Source organism: Hyaena hyaena, unplaced genomic scaffold (genome assembly GCF_003009895.1).
Source record: "Hyaena hyaena isolate Hyena2069 unplaced genomic scaffold, ASM300989v1 scaffold_362, whole genome shotgun sequence".
Classification (NCBI taxonomy): Eukaryota; Metazoa; Chordata; class Mammalia; order Carnivora; family Hyaenidae; genus Hyaena; species Hyaena hyaena.
In genome coordinates, this window is record NW_024080998.1 from 297,049 (window position 1) to 319,211 (window position 22,163).

General features: G+C 38.3%; 1 protein-coding gene across 7 annotated transcripts in view; it reads right to left on the reverse strand.

The window, feature by feature from the left end:
• Positions 1–22,163, reverse strand: part of MEMO1 (mediator of cell motility 1) — a 117,481-nt gene that overhangs the window by 49,855 nt on the left and 45,463 nt on the right. For 3 of the 7 annotated variants that reach the window (XM_039250300.1, XM_039250299.1, XM_039250296.1), the window contains one exon: positions 16,225–16,306. In XM_039250300.1, the coding sequence (XP_039106231.1) occupies positions 16,225–16,306 (82 nt within the window). Of the gene's footprint in view, positions 1–7,372; positions 7,445–8,611; positions 8,655–16,224; positions 16,307–22,163 lie in introns of all 7 variants that reach the window. The other 4 variants (XM_039250294.1, XM_039250293.1, XM_039250298.1 and 1 more) reach the window with 2 other exon arrangements.

Here is a 22,163-nt window from a genome sequence, read left to right on the forward strand (position 1 = left end):
TATTGTAAATAATGTTGCAGTAAACATAGGGATGCATGTATCTTTTCAAATAAGTGTTTTCATTTTCTTTGGGTAAATACCAAGTAGTGGAACTACTGGAACATGTGGTAATTCTACTTTTAATTTTTTTTGAACAACATCCATACTGTTCTTCAGTGATCCACAGTGGCTCTATCAATTTGCATGGCTACCAACAGTGCAAAAGGCTTCCTTTTTCTCTACATCCTCACCAACACTTGTTCTTTCTTGGCTTTCTGATTCTAGCTGCTCTGACAGGTGTAAGGTGATTTTTCAACATGGTTTTGATTTGCATTTCCATGATGATTAGTGGCATTAAGGACCTTTCCATGTGTCTATTGGCCATCTTTATGTCTTCTTTGGAAGAATGTGTACTCAGCTCCTCTGCCTATTTTTAATCAGATGATGATGATGATGATGATGATGATGATTTTGGTACTGAGTTGTGTAAGTTCCTTTAATTTTTTGTAACATTTATTTATTTTTGAGAAACAGAAGAGACAAAGTGCAAGTGGGGGAGGGACAGAGAGAGGCAGACAGAATCCTAAGTAGGTTCCAGGCTCTGAACTGTCAGCACAGAGCCTGACGTAGGGCTCAAACTCACGAACCACAGAGATCATGACCTGAGCCCAAGTCAGATGCTTAACCAACTAAGCCACCCAGGAGCCCCTGAGTTGTGGAAGTTCTTCATATATTTTGGATATATCACTTCCAAATATCTTCTCTCATTCAGTAGGCTGACTTTTGTCTTTTCTTCTGCTATGCAAAAGCTTGTTTTGGTGAAGTCCAAATAGTCTATTTTTGCTTTTGTTTCCCTTGCCTAAAGAGATATCTAGAAAAATGTTTCTACAGTCAATGCAATCTCTATCAAAATACCAAGAGCATTTTCCTTCAGAACTAGAACAAATAATACTAAAATTGTACGGTACCACAAAAGACCCTGAATAGTTATAACAATCTTGAGAAGGAGGAGCAAAGTTGAAGGTATCACAATCCCAGATTTCAAGATATATCACAAAGCTGTAGTAATCGAAACAGTATGGTATTTGCACAAAAAATAGATCAATGGAATAGAAGAGAAAGCCTGGAAATAAACCCACACTTATATGGTCAATTAATCTACAACAATGAAGGCAACGATTAACAATGGGGGAAAAGACAGTCTCTTCAACAGACTGGGCAGCTATATGCAAAAAGAATGAAACTGGACCACAAATTCAAAGTTGAATGAAGACCTAACTGGGAGACCTGAAACCATAAAACTCCTAGAAGAAAATAACTCACTTCTGTGTCTTTTGTAATAAGAGAATTGGCTTGGCTTTCTGTGTAATGTGCCTTTACTTTTTTTCTGCCTACTACTCTTCCCTTTCATCTCTTGGTCTCAGAATTAGATTTGGTTCTCTTATTACCTATGAAATGACTTTGTTTTCTGATCTCATTTTTCTTTCTCAACTCATTCAAGTTACATGACACACTTCCCTAATGCCTACCTATTAGTGTGTGACCAGTGGTATACTGGTAAATATTTAACAACTATCTTTGCAGAGAAAAAAAATGTATGCACATGTACTTAAGCTTAACATAAACTTTTCTGAAATAAAAGGATATGCACCTATTTGCACATAATTTACAAATAGTGAAAAATACATAATTCTCTTAATTGCAAATTCCACATAGTCAATTGATTGTTACAGAATGCTTTCATTGATTTTTGCTGAATTCTTCTGTCCACAGCTAAGCAATGGCTGCAACTGACAAGAGTGGAACAATGAAAACATGCCGGACTTGAATGACTTCTCTGCCAATTAGGTAAGTTTTCAAATATTAGGAAGAGTATTTCCTTCCATACTTTCTTATACTTTTTTTTAATGTTTATTTTCAAGAGAGAGAGGGAGGGGGTTGGGGAAACAGAATTTTAAGTAGGCTCTGCATTACCTGAGCAGAGCCTGATGCAGGGCACTGAACTCCAACCAAGAGATTGTGACTGGAGCTGAGTCAGATGCTTAAGCTTAACTGAAGGAGCCACCCGTCATCCCTATTATACTTTTTATAACGTAAAGGCTACAGACACAAGCTAATTTTAAATTTAATCTGCACTATTAACATTTTACCCATTACAAAGAGTAAATCAAGCCCTGATTTACAGCAATTTGCTAATTAATATGTAGTAAACCATTCCTGCCCATGGCTGATTTCAAGATACACGGTAAACTGAAAAGATAAAACACAGACCAGGAGAAAATATTTATAAAGCATATATCTGATAAAGGATTTATATCTGAATATGTAAAGAAATTTCAAAACAAACCCAATACCTAAAACAAGTAACCATTTTGTAAGACAAAAAGAGTTGTGAAGATTGGTTGCAAAACAATGTGAATGTACTTAATGCTACTAAACTGTATAAATGGCTAAAAATGCTTACGATGGTAAATTTTATGTTACATATATTTTGCCACAATTTTTTTAACAGGAAAAGATAGGAATAAATATTTCATCACAGAATATACAAGGATGGCAAATAAGCACACAAAAGAACGCTCAACATCATTTAGTCACTATGGAAAGGTAAATTAAAACTACAAAAAGGTACCACTAAACACACAGTAGAAGAACTAAAACTAAAAAAAGTGACCATAACATGTATGTTAAGGATGTAGAAGTGACTTCTCCAAAGAGGACATCCAGATGGCCAACAGACACATGAAACGATGTTCAGCATCCCTCCTCATCAGGGAAATACAAATCAAAACCACACTGAGATACCACCTCACACCAGTCAGAGTGGCTAAAATGAGCAAATGAGAGAACTCTAGATGCTGGCGAGGATGTGGAGAAACGGGCACCCTCCTACACTGTTGGTGGGAACGTAAACTGGTACAGCCCCTCTGGAAAACAGTGGGGAGGTTCCTCGGGAAACTAACAATAGAACTCCCCTATGACCCAGCAATAGCACTGCTAGGAATTTACCCCAGGGATACAGAAATGATGAGGCATAGGAGCACATGTACCCCAATGTTCATAGCAGCACTCTCCACAATAGCGAAAACATGGAAAGAGCCTAAGTGTCCATCAATGGACGAATGGATCAAGAAGATGTGGTTTATCTATACGATGGAATACTACATGGCAATGAGAGACAATGAAATCTGGCCATGTGTAGCAACATGGATGGACCTTGAGGGTGTTATGCTGAGCGACATAAGTCAGGCAGAGAAGGACAAATATCATATGTTTGCACGAATAGGAGGATTAGGAGGAACTTGACGGAGGAACAAGGGGGAGAAGAAGGGTGGAAATGGTGGGGGAAAGGGAGAGAGGCAAAGCATGAGAGACTCTTGAATGCTGACAAAAACTGAGGACTGATGGATGTGGGGGGGAGGGGGATGGGCATGGAGGAGGGCACTTGTGAGGATGAGCACTGGGTGTTACGTGGAAACTAATTTGACAATAAACTACTCGTAAAAAAAAAAAAAAGGATGTAGAAGTGAAACTCAAAGTATACTTGTGGAAATGTAAAATGTTATACCCACTTTCGAAAACAGTTTGGCAATTTCTTAAAAAATTAAATATACTCCTACCATTTGACCCAGCTTTCCACTCCTAAGAAAAATGAAAGCATCATAACCACAAAGATTCGTACACAAATGTTCATCCCAGCTTTATCTGCAACAGCCAAAAACTAGAAACAACCAAATTCCTCAAAAGATGAATGGATAAACAAATGGACGTACAGAGGTGTCTGGATGGTTCAGTTGGTTAAGTGTCCCACTTTGGATCAGGTCACGATCTTGCGGTTTGTGAGTTTGAGCCCCACGTTGAGCTCTGTGCTGACAGCTCAGAGCTTGGAGCCTGCTTCTGATTCTGTGTCTCCCTCTCTCTCTCTGCCCCTCCCCTGCTCACGTGTTTTTTCTCTCTCTCTCAAAAATAAATAAGCATTAAAAAAAATAAAAAACAAAAAGAAACCAAAAAAATGGAGGTATAGTCATATAATAGAATACTCTTTAGCAACAGAAAGGAATGAACTATTGATACGCTTGGAAATAATTATACTTGAAAAGATGGTGAAAAAAAGAAATATGCTGAGAGACGCCAACAAAAAGAGTTCATACTATATAATTACACTAAAAAAACCTCTACTCTATAGCAACAAAGAGTAAGTCAATGGATGTGGGTAGAAAGGAGAGGCAGAGAGGTACAGAAGGGGCGAATTACAAAAGGGCACAAGGAAACTTGAGGATGATAAGTATGTTCATTATCTTAATTGTGATGGTTTCACAGCTATATACATATTTCAAATGTATCCAATTGTACACTTTAAATATATGCAGCTACACGTTAATCCTACCACAACAGAGCTCTGTTTTAAAAAGGGTCATCACCTGATCTAACTTAAGATATGAATGGAGAAAAAGAGAGTCACATAAGTCAATCACAGCAATATAGGATAGTAGTGTGCTTAATCAGGAGTTAAGTAATATGGGACCTACACTAAGCACACTGAAATCACTGAAGATTTTATTGGTTGGGTTTATGGTATCACTCTACCTGTATACCTCTGGCAAGAGAGCCTATCAAGTTGCTTCAGTATAGCAATATTCTCACAACCCAGTTCTAATCTTAGCCAGAAGAAATGTAAGTTGTTCTATGGCTCAGGGCATTCAGTCTTGCTGATCTTGATATTCTAGCCTAACCAGGGACTCAATTTTTTCCAATTTTGTCCCCAATCTTCTAGTACTCAATACCCCAATACAGACTACTTCAGATTCCTAACAGCTATTCCTGATCTTAACATTACTGGCTCTCCCTTGTCAATTCAGAAATATGCTATCTTGCCTAGCCTTGTGGACCTTAAAAGCTATTTGATCCATCAGAATCTGTTCTGGTCTGTCTCAAATCAGAATAATATCTCATATTTTCAATACTGCATTGTTCTCAATTGTCACTCATACCCCATCCCTCCAGATCCCAATCCTTATACTTTAAATTAATCCATCTTAGATCTGCTTTTCAGACTTTAATTTCTATTTGCCATTCTTCAATTTAAAGGCCCTGACTAATTTCTCAGTCTGTCTTTCCAGTGTGAGTCTCTCCCAGTTTTATCAATCCTGTTCCTCCCTAAGCACAGTTCTTAAAAGCCAGAAAGTTGTCTTAGATACACTGGATTCTTGAAGTATAGGTAGGACAGAAATAATAATAAGAGTAAAGAAATAAAGGCACAAAGGAAGAACATAAAAGGTGAAGGAGGAACGTGAGCAAATGCCCCAAGTGCATGATGTAGGTGAGAAAATATGAGGCTGGCCTGAGTGGAACAAGAAGTAATTTTAAGCCACAGACAGAGGAGTCTGGGCTTGATAAAACAAGTTACTGAAAAACTGCTGTACTCTCTGGAGCAGTGCAGTGACAATACAAAACTGTTAGTAGTCTAGAACTGAAAAATATGATATCAGAGGCAAGAAATGTTAAATGACTCTCCCTTGAAAATTTGGCCTGAGGTAGTAATGTCATGGTCTAGAACGGTCTCAGTGCCAGTGGGAAATGAGACATGAATGATCTAGCATATAAAAAGAAAAAGTAACTTATCTTAGTGACCAAAGAGGTACAGGGGAATGAAAACAAGAAGGAAGAGAATAATTATGATAATGATAATAACATTTACTCAAAGCTTACTATGTGTCACTCATGGATGTAAGTCAAGGCAGTAATTCACTTAATCCTCACACCAACCCTATGAGATAGGAATTATTATTTTTCTTTTACAGATGAAAAAATTAAAGCAGAGAGGTTAAGAAAGTTTCCCAAGGTCACACAAATAGTAAGTGGCCACATCAGGACTTAAAGGCAGGCAGTAGAGCTCCAGAATCCATCCTTTACCACCGTAAGAGACCTTTACATATGTTAAGGAAGAAGGGAATGTTTCCATGGTGTAGGAAAATCAACAACCCTAAAATTTGGAAGAATACCATATATCCTATAATACTGTAGGGAAGATGGGTGATTGTGAAAACGTGATTATCTGAGGTAAGTATGCTTTATAGTAGAACTCAAATTTCATAGTTTCAGATTTTCAAGTTGAGGGCTTAAAAGTCTGCTAGAAGACAAAACAGTTGTAAAAAGAGAAGAAGAGTCTTACCTTGAATAGAGAATACACTGCAGAGTATTTAAAAAAAAATCATTAAGTGTACCATCCCTCTTAACCCACAACATGAGAAACTCTACTTCAGAAAAGGACCAAGATCATAACCAGAGAAAAGAATTTCTAGTACTTTCCTTTATCCTGGACCAGACACATGGTAAGGAAGAGAGCCGCGGTAACAATCATCAAATCTCACTGCTGATTCTCTGCTCTTACTCCCTTCTTTTGCTAAAAGAATCCATGATTCCACATACATATGGAAACAAAGTTTCATTAAGAGATCATTCATAATAAAAGAGGCTTCACTAAGGGAACAGCTAAGGGTTTTTCTTTTGTGAACAGTCAGAAGAGCAATGAAAATGTGAGCTCTACAGGGGCGCCTGGGTAGCTTAGTTGGTTAACCATTCAACTTTGGCTCAGGTCATGGTCTCACAGTTACTGGGTTCAAGCCTCATGTTAAGCTCTGCACTGACAGCTCAGAGCCTGGAGCCCACATCAGATTTTCTGTCTCCCTCCCAGTGGGGCCCTCCCCAGCTTGTATTCTCAAAAATAAATAAATATTCAAAATTAAAAAAAGAAAATGTAAGCTCTACAGATATTTGAATTTACATTGTAAAAGTATGTCCCAATCAGTCTTTCTTTCACAAGCTATTAAAAACTTAAAGCAAAGTCATCCCTGCTCACTTTTCCAGGTCACTCTGGTTCCCAGTGTAACCTGATGAAAGCAAACACAAATTTATACTTTAATACCTATCATTTCTCATTAGACTAAAACTATACCTCTAAAAACTGATCCTTCTCATAACACAGAGTACTTCTGCTCCTGTCCTTGTTCCTACATAGCAAACCCTTTCCATCCCCAGTGCACCTCCTCACCTTCCAGAATTTCTGTGTCCCCTCACAGAGCTGCAATCAAATGAAGATGCAAGGCTACTGTCCATGGTCATTCACTGGTTAAGTGACAGTTTCACACACAGCAACCTTGCATCGTGGGTATATTTTAAATCCCTATGTGAGGAAAATTGCCAATTACTATAGGACATGGACTTTCACTTATTCATTCTGAAACCTTCAAGTTTATAGGTGAATAGCATCAAGTGTGAATGCCAAGAGCGTACCACGTATTCTACGAGAGGCTTTTCATCAGAGAATATGGAGAACAATAAAAAAAAAATTGGATTCAACAAAATCAGGTTCTTATTGTCTAGTTCTACTTACTAGCAGCAAAAATGCAAAATAAAAAGATTGGACCAGATGGAATGAGAAGATTGGACCAGATAACATGATCTCCTACAGCAATAAAAAAAAAAAAAAAAAAAAAAAAAAAAAAAAAAAAAAAAAAAAAAAAAAAAAAAAAAAAAAAAGTCAGTAAGATCTACTAAAGCTATGATCTAGAAAGCTGGAAACTAAATTTAAAAACACTTGTGAGCATATGGGATTACCCTGAACAACTGGCTCTAAACAGCTTCCATAAGCAGCAGCCTCACGTCACTACTCTCCATTTCACTTCACTGAATCTCATCTTTTATTTTTTATTCTCATAGGCAATTTTCAAAAGTCCTCAAGATTACTGCTTCATAAAAAATATTAGATGAGGGGCACCTGTGTGGCTCAGTCAGTTATTAAGCGTCTGACTCTTGATTTCAGCTCAGGTCATGATCTCATTGATTATGAGTTGAGTCCTGCTTGGGATTCTCTCTCTACCTCTCTCTCTTGCTCTCTCCCACTCTCTTTCTGTCAAAAAGAAATAAACACTAAAAAAATGTTTTTAATTAGATGATTACATCTCAAAATGTCCAGGTTAGAAAGGCATTATTCAGAATATTTATTTTTGCAAAATGGAATCTTACAAGTATTAAGTAAACAATACTATGAACTAAGAAAAGGTGCTCAAGTTGTCCAAGTCAAATAAGAATAAACTGACCACAATCTTCCATGTCTGGATTGTTTGACTGCTAAAATACACAGGACCTGAGATACTGCTATGAATAACCTACTGCTTAAAATAAACAAGGACTAGAAATAAACAAGCTGCACATCTCCAGTAACTTAAATGAACTGCATGATTTATGAAGATTCATTGTCTCATGATATACACTGGGAGAGCTCAACAGGTATGCTTCACCATATGTAAACTGGTCTTCTTTACAAATGTTTCTCAGCTTTTTAAAATTTTTAAACTTGCTTTTGTATTAAAAGTAATACACGCACACAGTAAAAAAAGTCAAACAATAAAAACAGGTGCACAGTGAAAACTGAAAGTACCCTTTACTCCATACTACTTCTACCTGGTTAACTACTAACACATCAAACTCTAGTTTAAATACATGAAGAGTGCTTCAATATCCACAATATCTGCTTAATTGTGTAATTAAGCCCCCTTACTTGTGTAAGTAACCTCCCCAATTATCTGATTATATTTTTCTATTCAACAGAGGTTTCTTAAGTGATGCATACCTGTACAGTTCCATTCTAAGGGTTCCTGAGATATTCCTGCATACTGCAAGATAAACAACAATTTTGGCATCAAGGTGTCTGGCAGTCATGGTAGGATGGCTTTTGGAACTCCTAGTCCATGAGATCATTTCAGTATATATCCCTGGGCAACACACTGGTTCCTGCACCTCAAGATAAGTAAGGTAGTCCTAAATTCAACCAAAGGATATTTTTAAATCAAATTAAATTGTTTTGAATCCCCCAACTGTGCCTGCTATATGTCATATGGATTAAAATCACTAAGATTTATAGGTAAATATTTATTCTTTAACAGTATCATTCTATTTAATCTACATCAATATACAAATGAGCAATCTGTTTCAGCACTTTTTTAAAAAAATTTTTTAATGTTTTATTTATTTTTGAGAGAGAGATACAGAAAGCATGAGCAGGGGAGGGTCAGAGAGAGAGGGAGACACAGAATCTGAAGACAGGCTCCAGGCTCTGAGCTAGCTATCGATAAGCACAGAGCCTGACGTGGAGCTCAAACCCATGACTGTAAGATCATTACCTGAGCTGAAGTCGGACGCTTAACCGACTGAACTACCCAGGCGCCCCTGTTTCACCACTGTTAAAAGTGTGCTAACCAGGTTCTGAGTTGGGTTTTGTTTGTTTGTTTTTAAGGCTCCTCTTACACAATTTATGCCAATGAAGGCAAAATCTAAGCAAAGCTAGATTTTATTAAAAGCTTAAGAACTTTTTTAGGGACACCTGGCTGGCTCAGTCGGTAGAGCATGCAACTCTTGATCTTAGGGTTGCAAGTTCGAGCCCAATGTTGGGTGCAGAGGATACTTAAAAATAAAACCTCAAGAAAAAAAAATGAATTTTTTTTATAGACTTGTTTTAAAATAAGAGTAGAGATCTAAAATTTTTACGTTTTCTAATTACTAGATAAGCATGTTCTTAACAAAGATGATTTTGTGTCTATATAACAACAAAATATTTGGGGCGCCTGGGTGTCTCAGTCAGTTATGTGTCTGACTTCGGCTCAGGCCATGATCTCACTGTTCGTGGGTTCAAGCCCCGTGTCAGGCTCTGTGCTGACAGCTAGCTCAGAGCCTGGAGCCTGCTTCAGATTCTGTGTCTCCTTCTCTCTCTGACCCTCCCCTGTTCATGCTGTATGTGTGTATGTGTGTGTGTGTGTGTGTGTGTGTCTCTCTCTCTCTCAGAAATAAATAAAACATTAAAAAATATATTTGTTGTTTTTCTATCTTAAAAGAAAAAAAAGAAAATTTCTGTGGGCACCTGTGTGGTTCAATTGGCTAAGCATCCAACTCTTGATTTCAGCTCAGGTCATGATCACACGGTTCATGAGATCAAGCCTCGCATCGGGCTCTGTGCTGGCCATGGGGGAGCCTGCTTGGGATTCTCGCTCTCCTTCTCTCTCTGCCCCTCTCTCACTTGCACTCTGTCTCTCTCTCAAAAATAAATAAATAAAGTTAAAAAAAATCTGGAAAGGAAAATAATTACTTCTAGAAGCCATATAATAAGATAAGCGTGACTATATTTAAAGTCTTCATGTTAACAAAATGGAAATTTCATTATATCTGCATAAAAACAACTACAAAGTCACTATATAACAGAAACATCCACATCAAAGCAAAAACTATTTTCAAATATCCATTTTAAAACCTAAGGTAAGCAGGAAATCTTTTCCAAATCAATATATTTGTAACTTAAACTAAAAAATTTCATTTCCCAGGCTATTGCCAATTTCAACTTAAAGCTAACTATAAAAACGAAACCAGTCTAGTAACATTTTCATGAATAACTAACCCCAACTTAATTATATGTTCATTTAGCACAGCTCGCATATTTAGAACAAGTTTTAACTAGGAAGGGGGCATACAATTACTCAAATACCAGCAAAGTAATGAGAATGACAATAGAACCTATGTCATGAGTTACTATAAAGACATTATTATTAATCCATTCTTACCCAATCAAGGATTATGCAAACTTACCCCCATCCCAGCACCAATTTTTCTCTCTGCCAGATTCATTTCATCTATATCGTAAACACATTAATATCCATCATCTTAAATAAAAATTCCCACCTGACAACATATTATTCACTCCATTTCCTTGATTTATAGAAAAGCTTGTGTAAAAAGAAAACAAAACAAAACAAAAAAACCAACTATCCTCACTTCATTTCCCTCTCCAATTCTTTCTTGAAAGCAGTGTGATTGTGCTTTGATCCCTACCACTCCACAGAAATTGTATATCGCAAGGACACCATTGATCTCCATATTGTCAAATCCAATTATCAATTCTTAATCCTCATCATATTTGACCTATTGGCACAGAATCTGACACAGCTGATCATTTTCTCCTCCCTGACACATTTTTCATCCATTTTGCCTCCTATAGACACCACCTGCCCCTGGTTTTCCCCATTGATCTTCCTTTAGTATCTCCTTTGCAAATGCTCATCTCTATCCCAATCTCTAAATGAAATTAGCTTACCTAAAGGGCTTAAGTCTTTGAACCTCTTCTCTGTATTTTACTGGATAGGCAACCACAGGCTGTTTAGACTTTCAGTGTGATATACATATCGACACAGACTTGGCCCTTCTTCTCTGTACTCCAGATTCATATATCTAGCTGCCCATTTGAAATCTTCACTTACAGATACCTGATAGGCATCTCAACATTAACATGGTCAAAATACAATCCTAGACTCACAAAAACACTTCCACCTCTACCTCTGTTTGCCCCTTATCATTATAAAACTAATTCTATCTCTCCAGTTTCATAGGCCAAAACTGAACTCTTCTTCTACTTTGCCGGTCCTACCTTCAAAATATATCCAGAATACACTGCTTCTTGCCAACTCCACCACTAGCCTCCAATCAAAGCCACTATGTCATCTCTTTCTTGTACTATAATATTAAGCCCCCCAAACTGGACACCCTGTTTCCACAAAACAAAACATCCATATAATAGCAAGAGTAATCCTTTTCAAACCTAAGTCAGGTCATGTCATTTCTCAAAATTTCTCATGACTTGCCATATCACTTAGAATAAAACACAAAGTTTTCTTAATAGGCTACAAAGCCTCCTTGTGATCTAGCTCCTACTGCCTGTCTCATCCACTTCTCCTCCCCTTGCTTATGCCACTCCAACTACACTGTCCTCCTTGCTTTTCCTCAAAATATACTAAGCATATCCTGCTCCAGAGCCTTTGTACTCACTGTTCCTCAACCAGAAAACCCTTTCCCTGGATATCTGCATAACCTCTCTCACATTATTTAGGCTCAAGTGTTACCTTATCAGAGAGAACTTCTCTTACTATCCTATATAAACTAGCACCTCTGTACTCCCACTGTCACACTCTTGATTCTCTGATCAGCTTTATTATTCTTAGTACCTGTTAGCACCTGATACAGAATATACAGGCATTTTATTGTGCTTTGCTATACTGAGCTTCACAGATACTGCTTTTGTTTTTGTTTTTACAAACCATGAAGTTTGTGGCAACCCTGCATCAAGCAAGTTCATTGGTACCAAATACATTTGCTCATTTCATGTCTCTGTGTTACATTTTGGTAATTCTTGCAATCAAAGCTTTTTAATTGTTATTATATGGTTATCTGTGATCAGTGATCATAACTCACTGAATGCTTAACATTTTTTAGCAGTACTTTTTGAAGTTTATTTATTTTGAGTGGTGGGGAGGGAGGGACAGTGGAGGAGCAGAGAGAGAGGGAGACAGAATCCCAAGCAGGCTCTGCACTGTCAGTGCAGAGCTCAATGTGGGGCTTGAACTCATGAACCTTAATACCATGACCTGAGCTGAAATCAAGAGTCAGATGCTTAACTGAGCCATCCAGGTGCCCCTGGCAGTATTTTCTAATTTAGATATATATACTGTTTTCTTAGACATAACCCTATTGTACACTCAACAGAATACAGTATAAACATAATTTTTAGGGGCACCTGGGTGGCTTAGTAAGTTAAGCGTCCGACTTTCGCTTAGGTCATGATCTCGCAGTTCGTGGGTTCGAGCCCCGCATCGGGCTCTGTGCTGACTGCCAGCTCAGAGCCTGGAGCCTATTTCAGAGCCTGTATCTCCCTCTCTCTCTGACCCTCCCCTGCTCACGCTGTCTCTCTCTCTCTCTCTCTCTCTCCTAGAAATTAAAAAAAAAGTTTTTTTTTAAAAACATAATTTTTATATGCACTGGGAAACAAATTCATTGGACTCATTTTATTGCGATATTCATTTAATTGAAGTGGTCTGGAACAAAACCCACAATATCTCTGATGTATGCATGTAACTATTTGTTTACTGTCTGCTTTTCCCAAGTACTCAAATGTAAGCACCATGAAAGTAGCAATTTGAGCTTATTCATAATGCAACACTAGGGGATAGTCCAAGATGGCAGCACAGGGAGATCCTCAACTCACTTCCCATGGACACACGAAATCCACAACTACATATGCAACAATTCCCTCTGAAAAAGATCTGAAAACTCCTTCACAACAAATAGTAGTAAAAGGCCACATTAAGATGGGGAGGAGAGATAGGACAGTCTCATAAAAACCCCATCTCTAGCATGGAGACCCACAATTGGGAGGAATCTCACAAATCCAGAGTTTCTCCCTGAGAACTGAAGGGTTTGTGCCCCACATTAGGTACCCCAATCCTTGGTAAGTATAACAGTGTGGCAAATCCCCAAAATATCTGGCTTTGAAAATCAACAGGGCTCATAACCAGGAGACTCGAAGGGCTGTAGGAAACTGAGATATTTCTCTTATAGGCTCACATGCAGACTCAGTAGCCCTGGAAACCGGCACAAAAACAGCAATTTGCAAAGTGCCTAGACTGTATGTGAAGGAGATTCACTGGCTAATCTTAAAGCATTTACGAGAGGAGCAGGAGCCCCCTAGAACTCTCTCCAAGGACAGAGGTGCAAGGCCATTTGTGCTCTCCCTCTGACCTGAGAGCACTAGCAGGGCGATCCAGCACCGTGCTTTCCTATGGCCCTGTGAAAAGCTGATGTGTGTACACCAGCCATGCACTCTCCCGTGGACTTGCTAAAGCCACGAAGCTCATGCAGTCTACACAGAGGACGCTCCTTGATTATCTGGCTCTTGTGGCCAGGGCAGCTTGCGTTTCTGGGTCCGATAGGGCTACCACAATTGGAAAGACAGTTCTTGGCAGGCTACCGCCTCCAGGGCACTCCACAGACAGCAGTTTGAAACATATCCTAGTCTTTCTGTAAAACAAGCCTATTTACTTGTCCTGGGAGCTTCAGCTTGAGAGGTGGGATTCATGTTTGCCACACACCTAGTGGCCATAGGTGCTTTCAGGGAAAGTAGGCCAGGGGACACCACCTGTACAGTCTCCTTAAGCTTCACCACCGTTCCCCAGTACCTCCCAAAAAGGAACATATACACTCATGTGAAGTCCTGATTTTTGCCACTGTTGCCCAGGGGACACCTTTAGGTCACCTGGTCTAGAGGTCAACAGAGCTTACAGTCTCACAGGGCTGTGTAGGCATACTTTAAAAGCTGCCTTCTAATTAGAAGAGTCTGGCTTCTAATCAGACTGAAACTAGGGGTTGAGTGAGATCCTTCAAAACCCTGACAAGTCTTGGCATGCTCTCAACAATTGGGACTTATCAAGAATAAATCAGGCTGCTTAGACATTCACAAAGGTTTCAGAGACAACCATGTGCTAGGGCAAGGTTGAAAGATACGGTTCATCTCTTATACAAGGCCATTCTTTCAAGACTTGAAGAGAGACGTACTGCACCTCACGCATAGAAACAAACACAGAGAGTCAAGCAAACTGAGGAAACAGAGGAATATATCACAAACAAAAGAATAAGATAAAATCCTCCAAAAATCTTTTTTAAATGTCTTTTTATTTCTGAGAGAGAGAGAGAAAGAGAGAGAGAGTGAGCGAGCAGAGGAGGGTCAGAGAGAGAGAAAGACACAGAATCCAAAGCAGGCTCCAGCCTCTGAGCTAGCTGTCATCACAGAGCCAGACGCGGGGCTCGAACCCACAAATTGTGAGGTCATGACCTGAGCCAAAGTCTGACGCTTAACCAACTGAGTCACCCAGATGCCCCTCCAAAAATCTTAATGAAACAAACAGCAGCACTAAGAAGAACATCTGGCACTTAGCCACGCACATATTTGTTTAAGTTATTAGTTTAATTTATTATGCTAAAAGTTTATAAAAATTAACTAATTTAATCATCAAAAACCCTAAGGAGATACTATTAATATTTAAGGTTTACCAATGAGACAAAGGCACAAGAGATTAACTTGTACGTCACATTCCTTGTAAGTGGTAGTCAGCCTCCTATATCTGTTAAAAGAGATGAAATTAGATCATACAAACGGAGCATTTAACGAAATGTTTGGCACATCAAATATCTAATATTTATGGAATACTTATATGTACCAAACATTTATGTAGGTTCTTTTTGTATATTTACTTATTTCTCATATTGTTTAATGAGTAGATGCTATTACTGTTTTCAGTATTTTTTATTTATTGGGGCACCATATTGTTTAATGAGTAGATGCTACTATTGTTTTCAGTATTTCTTACTTATTGGAGCACCAAACCTAATGCAACAGAAATTACAGAAAAGACACTGCTGTGAAAGAAATGGGACAAACATTAACCTTTACTCTTCTCAGGAAACAGTTAACATGTGCTTTAAAAAATGTGTTTTGAAAGTTAGCACTGGAAACCAAATCAAAATGAACTGAATTCTTATCACATACACTCTGTTAACTGTGTATTTGTTGGTTTGTAGTTCTAAAAAGCCTTCTAAGACAAATATCATATGTTTGCACGTATAGGAGGATTAGGAGGAACTTGACGGAGGAACAAGGGGGAGAAGAAGGGCGGAAATGGTGGGGGAAAGGGAGAGAGGCAAACCATGAGAGACTCTTGAATGCTGACAAAAACTGAGGACTGATGGATGTGGGGGGGAGGGGGGATGGGCATGGAGGAGGACACTTGTGGGGATGAGCACTGAGTGTTATGTGGAAACTAATTTGACAATAAACTATTTGTAAAAAAAATAAATAAATAAAAATAAAAATAAAAAGCCTTCTAAGATTCAAAGACAAAATAGTAACAGATTTTCTTCAATATAAAAAAAAAAGACCCCTCCCCCAATATCTGCCTGCTACTCCATACTGCATAGTATTATGTTTAATGTAACTTTTTCATTATAAGGAAAAAGCTGGCTGAATTAAAGTAGATCTTTCTAACATTTTAAACAAAACTTACTCATTTACATCAATCTGAAATCACCAAGTTTATGTACTGCAAATAACCTTTTGCTTTAAAAGTCAGTTTTATTACTAAAAATAAACTTTAACATTTCTGCACCTGAGAAAATAGCTAATTCCTTTATCCTTGAGTTAAAGTGAAAAACAAAGGAATCATGAAAATAACAAAATATAATTTCTTCAGCTCAACACAGCATTTATTTTTTTAATTTTTAAAAATTTAGTTCAATTTATAGATACTCATTTTATATTAATAATTAACATAAGAAACATGTAAAGATGTCTTTAAGGTAAAGAACCTTAAAACTTACGGTGCAATAATGGCTCTAGCAGGTCTTTTTGTAGACTGTACTTGTGAGAGCCAACCTTCTAGCTGAGCATTCAGCTGCGGTCCTATAAAAAGAGAAAGGGAAACTGGAGTCAGCAGAGAAATGTACTATATATAACTATACGTGACACAAAGCCCTCACTGAACCTATTTAGAACTAAAACAGCTTAATGGGCAGTGGGATTATTAGCTTGAATGTTAATGTTTGAAAGTTAACCAACTGCTAAGCAAGCCATAGATATGGTCATATACTGATTAAAAAATATTTGCTTTTATCCATTTACTTATTTATAACCACCTTTGTTCCAGAACTGTTCAATCTATAATTTGAGGCACTATTTAAACAATTTAATAAAACAAGAAACAAAAGACTGCTGACAAATGAAAATACCCAAGTGATTGTTTTCGGAGTGCCAAAACTTGCTTTGATCACTAAAATCACATCCATGGAGGGGCGCCTGGATGGCTCAGTCAGTTAAGCGTCTGACTTCGGTTCAGGTCATGATCTCATAGTTCGTGGGTTCGAGCCCCGAGTTGGGCTCTGTGCTGACCGCTAGCTCAGAGTGGAGTCTGGAGCCTGTTTCCGACTCTGTGTCTCTCTCTGTCTCTGACCCTTCCCTGCTCACGCTGTCTCTCCACTGTCTGTCTCTCTCTCTCTCTCTCAGAAATAAATTAAAAAATAAATAAATAAAAATAAATAAAAAAAGAAAATCACATCCATGGAGTGATCACTCCCACACCCAATACCTTTCCTCTTCTCCACTTCAGCCCCTACTCCACTGATCACGTTGAGATAACCAATGAATATGCCATGTCAAAAATCTCAATTTTGGGTCTCCTGGGTGACTCAGTTGATTAAGCGTCCAACTCTGGAGTTCAGCTCCGGTCATGATATCATGGTTTGTAAGTTCAAGCCCACATCAGGCTCTGCGCTATCAGTGAGAAGCCTGTTTGGGACTCTCTGTCTCCCTGTTTCTGTGCCCTTCCCCCATCTGTGCTTGTGCACACTCTCTCTCAAAACTAAACATTTAAAAACAAATTTTAAGTAAAAACTAAACTAAAATAAAATTTTTTAAAAAAATCTCAATTTCAGCGTGCCTAGGAGGCTCAGTTGGTTAAGCGTCCAACTTCAGCTCAGGTCTTGATGCTGTTCGTGGTTCACGATTTCGAGCCCCACATCGGGCTCTGTGCTGACAGCTCAGAGCCTGGAGCCTGCTCTGGATTCTGTGTCTCCCTTTCTCTCTGACTCTCCTCTGCTAACACCCTCTCTCTCAAAAATAAAAATTTTTTATTAGAAATCTCAATTTCAAGCATCTCACTCTCCTCATATCCTATCTTTCTAGTTCACTTCTAGAAATCTGCTCATTCCCAACAGATTTGGAGTTACTTTTCCCACTATCCTTCCTCTCCTTTCTTCAGCTCTTAACCCAGCCTGAGACTTGATGATCCATCACTATCATCACTTCCTTCCCTACGCCCTCAGTCTTGTTCCTCTCTTCCATCACAGTCAAAGCACAGTTAAAACCATCTTTCCACTTGACACAGTACCTTCACCTATACAGTTGAATGAGATAACAAAGAAACACAACCAAATGAACTTCAAAATTATACCCATAAACTTCAGCCCTTAGGAAAGCTCAGAAATCTTACTACATTAACCTAGGGAATTTGCTCTCCCAGCCTCAAGATCATCACTTCATAGAGTTTTACCTTAAACTCTCATCCCCCTCTCACTCCCAGTAGATAATTATGCTTTTTGTTTTGTCAAAGAAAATCAGAAGATGGCTAGCCATTCTGGTTTACCTAGGACTTTCCCAGTTTTAGCAATGAAAGTCTTATGTCTTGGGAAACCTCTTAGTCTCAGGCAAACTTGGACATTAGTCACCCTAAATTCAAAAAATAATTCCTTCCCCTTCCTACCACTTATTCTGCTTTCTCTTCTGTGTCAACAAATTGTCCTTACTCCTATCAAAAGCCAAACAAATTACTTCTGCACTCGGTACCATTGTTTTTCTTCTCAAGAACATTGCTCTTTATTTATTTATTTATTTATTTATTTAAAAAAAATTTTTTTTCTAGGAGAGAGAGAGAGACAATGTGAGCAGGGGAGGGTCAGAGAGAGAGGGAGTCACAGACTGAAACAGGCTCCGGGCTCTGAGTTGGCAGTCAGCACAGAGCCCGACGCGGGGCCCGAACCCACGAACCGCGAGATCATGACCTAAGCAAAAGTTGGACGCTTAACCGACTAAGCCACCCAGGCACCCCGAACAATGCTCTTTTAGAACTGTCCTGGTCTCCTGCACTAATTTGGTCCCTTTTTACCAGATCATTACCAATAGCATGAAAATATGTAAAATAAGCAGAATGATTTCTCCCCAACTACCACCTACTTCTCTGGCCTCCTATTTTTCTGGCTTTTTTTTTTAAGCTTTTGATCATAACATATTTAAACAACACAAAAGAATCTAGATAATAATGAAACAAATACCCATGTACCCACTGTCCAAATAAATTAAATTTTAACATTCTTACCTACTTAGGATCTTACTTTAATAAGAAATAAAATATTACAGACACAGTAGAAAACATCGCTGATCCCATTATATATTTCCCTACTTAGAGATAACTACTTTCTGAATCTGGTGTTTTTCATTGCATTATACTTTTACTTATATACACCTATAAAACTATGTATTGCTCTGCACAGGTATTGTTCTGCAGGTTTTAAAGTTTTATATAAATATAGGGGCGCCTGGGTGGCTCACTGATTAAGCAGCCAACTTCGGCACAGGTCACGATCTTGTGGTTCGGGAGTTCGAGCCCCACGTCGGGCTCTGTGCTGACAGCTCACAGCCTGGAGCCTGCTTCAGGTTCTGTGTCTCCTTCTCTGCCCTTCCCCTGCTTGCCCTCTCTCTGTCTCTCAAAAATAAATAAACATTAAAAAAATTAAAAAATATATATATAATATAAATATATTGTACATGTTCTTTTGTAATTTTATAATTTGATTTAGCCACTCAACATTACTTGTAAGTTATTCATGTTGACTTTGTAGCTCTAATTCACTCATTTTCAATGCTGTTTAGTATTATGTGAATATACCAAGCTTTACCTATTCATTCTCTTCAAAGACATTTGGTTGTTTCCACTGTTTCACTGTTAATACACAATGTTACAAGTCTCTTATAAACACATATTAAGAGTTTCTCTGGGATTTAACTAGAAATAAAAGTACTGGATCATAGAGTATGCACATCTTCAACTCTACCAGAACATTGCAAATTGCCCACTAAAGTGGCCAGGTCAATTTACCCATCAGTGTTAAGGGCATAAAAAATGAAAGCTTTAACTCTCCATGTTAAAAAATAAGGGAAGATAGGGGTGCCTGGGTGGCTCAGTCGGTTAAGCGTCCAACTTCGGCTCAGGTCATGATCTCACAGTTCGTGGGTTCGAGTCCCACATTGGGCTCTGTGCTGACAGCTCAGAGCCTGGAGCCTGCTTCGGATTCGGTGTCTCCATCTCTCTCTGACCCTCCCCTACTCACGCTGCCTTTCTCTCTCTCTCTCTCTCTCTCTCTCTCAGAAAAAAAAAAAAAACATTAAAAATAAAATAAGGGAAGAGAGGGGCACCTGGCAGCTCAGTCAGTGGAACATGTGACTCTTGATCTTGAGGTCGTGAGCTGGAGCCCCATGTTGGGCATGGAGCCTACTTTTATATTATTATATTTAATATAATATTGTATTGTATTGTATATATTGTATATATTATATTTATTATATTATATGGAAGATGCAGCACCTGAGTGGCTCAGTCAGTTAAGCACCCAACTCTTGTTTTCTACTTAGGTCATGATGTTACAGTGTGGGAGTTAGAACCCTGCGTCAGGCTCCACACTGTTGGTGTGGACCCTGCTCAGGATTCTCTCCTCTCTCTGCCCCTTCCCCACATTCGCATGCTCTCTCTCAAAATAAATAAATAAACTTTAAAAATAAATACATAAAATCAAATATGGAAGAGCTACCCCACACATTTTTGTTAGAGCACTTTCTCTAGAAAGATTATAATTGTAAATTCTTTATCCCTTTGAAATATATATATATATATATATATGTATATGTATGTAAGTTGTTTTAAAGCTAAATAAGCTTCTAGCCCCCCACCCCCATCCCACCCCCATCCCACCCCAGCTGGGGCTCAGTCAGTAGATCATGAGACTCTTAATCTCAGGGTCATGAGTCCAAGGCCAATGTTGGATGTAGAACTTACTTTAAAAATCAAGTAAATAAGTATGTAAATGAACAAATAAATAAATAAGCAAGCTTATTTTATTAAAACAATTTTTTTAATGTTTTATTTATTTCTGAGAGACAGAGATGACAGCATGAGCAGGGAAGGGTGAGAGAGAAAAGACACAGAATCCGAAGCAGGCTCCAGGCTCTGAGCTAGCTGTCAGTACAGAGCCCTATGCAGGGCTCGAACTCATGAACCGTGAGATCATGACCTGAGCCAAAGTCAGATGCTTAACTGACTGAGTCATCCAGGCACCCCATAAATAAGCAAGCTTCTAACCAGCAACCCAGGACTATCTTAAGGACCCAGTAATCACCTCTTTGAAATGTTATTTGCACCAAAGGAGAGAGCAACCTCTTTCTGCCAGTTTCTGTGTAAAGACAGGAGCACTAACTACCTGGCCACCTATCTCCAAGTTGCAAAATTATTTCCTTTATAAAAATACAAGTTTAGGGGCGCGTGGCTGGCTCAGTCGGTTGAGAGTCCGGCTTTGGCTCAGGTCATGATTTTGTGGTTCATGAGTTCAAGCCCCGCGTTGGGCTCTGTGCTGATAGTTCAGAGCCTGGAGCCTGTTTCGGATTCTTTGTCTCCCTCTCTCTTGTTCTTCCCCCACTTGCATTCTATTTCTCTCTCTCTCAAAAATAAACATTTAAAAAAAATTTTTAAATAAAGATACAAGTTTATTTTTAGCCAATTAACAAATACATATTGTCACCCCAAATACCAAGTGATTTAGGGTAAACTATGTGTGAGAAATGTTGCTATCAAGTCCTCTTACTTGAGCACTACTTACAATCTATCTTGAGAACATGTATGTAATGGGGTGTATCTCCTTGGCTATATAAAAGAGTGAGCTCTTGTTAGATCTTTGCACTCTTGTAGCAGATTGCCTGCAATGTGCTTCACATCCTTGCTCAATGCTTAACTCAAGAAAAACAATTTTTTTTCTTTCTCTTCTACCTTTGAAGAGAGATTTTCTGAAATGAAGGCTTTGGTTTAAATTATATTTCTCCAACATCAGCAATGCTTAACAATTCGCATTTCCTTTCATTCTTACAAATACATGATACTGTCAAAATTTTTAGTTTTTTGGCAAATGATGGGTATTAAATAGTATCCCTTTATTAAATCTTATTTGTATTTCCCTGATACTTACTGAGATTAAACATCAGCTGATTTGGATATCCTTCTGTATATATTTAGGACTATGTATGCAAAAAAGTTTATAATGAACAGCCCATTTGTAAAATGCCGAAGTACAAAAACATTCTGATTTCAGCAACTATTATGGTTTCTTTTAAAATTTTAACTTTTTAAAAGTATATTTATTTATTTTGAGAGAGAGTGAGAACAAATGAGGAAGGGGCAGAGAGAGGGGGAGAGAAAGAGAATCTCAGGCAGGCTCTGCACTGTCAATGCAGAGCCCAACTTAGGACTCGAACTCAAAAACCATGAGATCATGACCTGAACCAAAATCAGGTGCTTAACCAACTGAACCACCCAGGCACCCCTAAAAACTTAAATTTAAGAACAATCCCCCCAAAATTATATTATATATTCTCATTAACGGAAGAAAAATAGTTCACATTTTCAACATAAATTTTTAGCTGCCTAATAAATTTCATATTAACT